General features: G+C 46.4%; 1 protein-coding gene across 1 annotated transcript in view; it reads right to left on the bottom strand.

Annotated features, from left to right (window-relative positions):
- LOC103391480 (palladin) overlaps window positions 1-3,125 on the bottom strand; it is a 10,139-nt gene that overhangs the window by 2,881 nt on the left and 4,133 nt on the right. The window contains exons 2-8 of the mRNA XM_025063378.1: window positions 2,680-2,732; window positions 2,420-2,603; window positions 2,275-2,334; window positions 1,268-1,409; window positions 1,115-1,138; window positions 772-891; window positions 443-644 (exon numbers count right to left, since the gene is read on the bottom strand). Of these exons, the coding sequence (XP_024919146.1) occupies window positions 443-644; window positions 772-891; window positions 1,115-1,138; window positions 1,268-1,409; window positions 2,275-2,334; window positions 2,420-2,603; window positions 2,680-2,687 (740 nt within the window). The 5' untranslated portion in view covers window positions 2,688-2,732. The remainder of the gene's footprint in view (window positions 1-442; window positions 645-771; window positions 892-1,114; window positions 1,139-1,267; window positions 1,410-2,274; window positions 2,335-2,419; window positions 2,604-2,679; window positions 2,733-3,125) is intronic.

Genomic DNA, 3,125 nt, shown 5'->3' with positions numbered 1-3,125 from the left:
GGGGGAGGGGGAGGGGGGGAGGACTACAGGTGACAGCGCGCGTTCACAAACAACAACGCTGATTCACAAGGGCGCGCACAGCGGAGTTTTTATTTTTTTTATTGATACTAAGTCGTTTTTATGTCTCGTTAGGAACAATTCTCTGGAAAATGTCGCAAGTTTTTATTTTTTTTTAATTTCTCGCTTGTTTAGGACGCGTTACTGGTCGTCAGCAGGAGGCAGTCATGTAGGACCCGCCCACTTTGCTCTGATTGGCTAAGTCTTGTTACTGTCGTCAGTTGGGTGGTCAGTCATCTCGGTGTGATTTTTGAACAAACAAACAAACAAACAAACAAACAAACAAACAAAGTGTAGGCATTTCGATTAGTGTTGGAAAACGTGACAGCGACATCTCCTGGAGATAAACCTAAACTACTGAAATGTAAGAAGGACGTGAACCTACACGGCAGCAGTGACGTCGTCGTCCACGCACACGTCAGGCCAATCAGGAGGATCCGGGTTCATGGAGTCAGAGAACGGGGGGGGCGAGTCCTCGCAGCTCTGTCTGCCGGAGGTGCCTGGATGGAACATGTCCTCCACGTCTTCTTGGGCAGAAACCATTTTTTGCTGATGAACAGCCTCCATCTCCAACTGCTCTTCCATGTCTGTACACCAGGGGCAGACTTTCATTTTTCTATGCCTTTTTTGTGATAGCTCCTTGAATAAAAGTCATCAAAACAATGATTTGATAACGTTTCATTTCATATGGACGGCTGTAGGTGGCGCTCTCACCGTGGTAAACCTCCAGGGCAGCACAGCACGACACTGTACCAAAGGGGTTGATAGCCACACATTTGAACAGGCCGGAATCTTCTGGAAAAGCCTCAGTGATCACCAGGGTACACAGCTCCTCTACAGAGGTCAGTGAGGTCAAGTGAGGTCAAGTGAGGTCAAGTGAGGTCAAGTGAGGACATCATCATTATGAACCGTCTAAATCTCTATCAACCTGAGTGCTGTTTATTTCTCTGCCTGTTGTTTCAGATTACAGTTCATTTCTCTGCCTGTTGTTTCAGATTACATGGAGAAACGACAGGTTTTTGTTCAGGTGATAAATCACAGTGACGTGTTACTGTACCTGGCACTGGGGCAGAACTGGCCTCTGGGAAACAGAGAGAAAAGTTTTAGTGACTGTGTGACTCAGGCTCACTGGTCACAGTGATACCTCCGAGGTGACGCTCCGCTCTAATCCGACATTTCCAACCTTTCCGTCCCATAAACACACACTCACTCTTGCGGAGAATCCTGAAATCGTCTGAGTCCAGTATTTTCTCCTCCTCTCTGTACCACATGACCTGCAGAGGTGGGGGGCCCCTCAGTCTGCACTCCAAGACCACCAGCTGACCCTTCAGTGTTGTCACATCGTGCAGACACTAGGTGGTGATGATGTCACACAGGACAGGATGGAGACGGTACGGACGGGCGAGAAAAGAGGGAGAAAAATAGTTCAAGGTCAGAACAGAAAACAACACAAAAACACAAACAAACAAAAACAAAAACAAGGTTAGTAAATAAGTAGTATTTAAGGAAGTATTCAGAGTGAACAAGATACTGCGTCAGTCAAAACAGTTTAGTTAAACAGTTAGTCTGAGTTAGAATAAAAGACTAGAAGAAAGAGCTGTTAATGCTGTGAATAGATCTGTGGTGAATAGATCTGCGGTGAATAGATCTGCGGTGAATAGATCTGTGGTGAATAGATCTGCTGTGAATAGATCTGTTGTGAATAGATCTATTGAATAGATCTGCTGTGAATAAATCTGCTGTGAATAGATCTGTGGTGAATAGATCTGTTGTGAATAGATCTATTGAATAGATCTGCTGTGAATAAATCTGCTGTGAATAGATCTGTGGTGAATAGATCTGTGGTGAATAGATCTGTGGTGAATAGATTGTCTACCAATGCAGACGTGGTCCACGTGGACCACATACCCACAGAGACTGGACCACAGAGAGCAGACGTCTTACTTTATACCATGCAGAACGTTTGGGTTTTGTTAATTTGAAGTGAGTGGATTTTTCTGCAGCTTTTACACAATCACTGATCTGTAGCCACAGATTTCATGATTTCATGATTTCATGATTTCATGATTTCATGATTTCATGATTTCATGATTTCTCTCTCGTTCATCAGAAGGTTCGACCACGACTAGAGCAAGAACGGACAAAACTTTAGGATGAACAGAGTGAAAGATTTAGTAGAAGTTAGAAGTCGGTTTGAAAAAGGTCAAATGATTTTACCTTGACGAATGTTGGAGCCACACCGCCCCCTGCAGGCTGAGTGTAGACAGGACTCTGAGTCTGGACACAACAGACAGACAGACTGATGACTTAGTGAGTGTGAAGGTAGACCTGCTGGAGGTCTGTGGTAGAAGGAGGTGCCTACCCTCTGAGGACTGACACACAGGGGCTGCACCAGGCTGGAGTGTTTCTGAGTGAGGAGGTTTGAGGACGAGGAGGAGGAAGACGAGGGGGAGCAGGAGAAATGATCTCGAGAGGAGGACGCAGTCGAGGAGCAGGAGGAGATGGTCAGAGACATGGTGCTGGTCTTCTTCTGTACCCTCTGGACGCTGCACAGGTCAACACCGCATCAGTGGAGGGAAGTGTGTGTCTGTGTGTGTGTCTGTGTGTGTGTGTGTGACTCACTGTACCATGTTCCAGACGTTCCAGCAGGAGGTGACAGAGGTCGACTTCACGCTCTACAAAGACACAATCTCACATTTTTATCACTGGTTTTTTTCTCATGATGAAGAACGTTCCAGGTTGAAGGACCAACTGTGACCCTGGTACAGTGGACCGTGACCCTGGTACAGTGGACCGTGACCCTGGTACAGTGGACCGTGACCCTGGTACTGAGTGGAGCTGCTGACCTCTGTAATCTGGGATTGATCCAAACGTCCACCAATGGGAACACTTCTGTTCAAATGTGATTCAGTTGAATCTTTGACAAACAACAAACTTCAACACACACACACACACACACACACACACACACACACACACTGGTACAACGACAGCTGCTGCTGAGTCTGTGGATCAACTGTCTCTGTGTTATATAACAACAGATCGTACGGCAGCCACAGGCGGCGGCC

The sequence above is a fragment of the Cynoglossus semilaevis genome, chromosome 15 (genome assembly GCF_000523025.1).
Source record: "Cynoglossus semilaevis isolate Cse_v1.0 chromosome 15, Cse_v1.0, whole genome shotgun sequence".
NCBI lineage: Eukaryota > Metazoa > Chordata > Actinopteri > Pleuronectiformes > Cynoglossidae > Cynoglossus > Cynoglossus semilaevis.
Note: the sequence above shows the minus strand (reverse complement) of the source record. Positions and strands in the feature narration are given on the sequence as shown.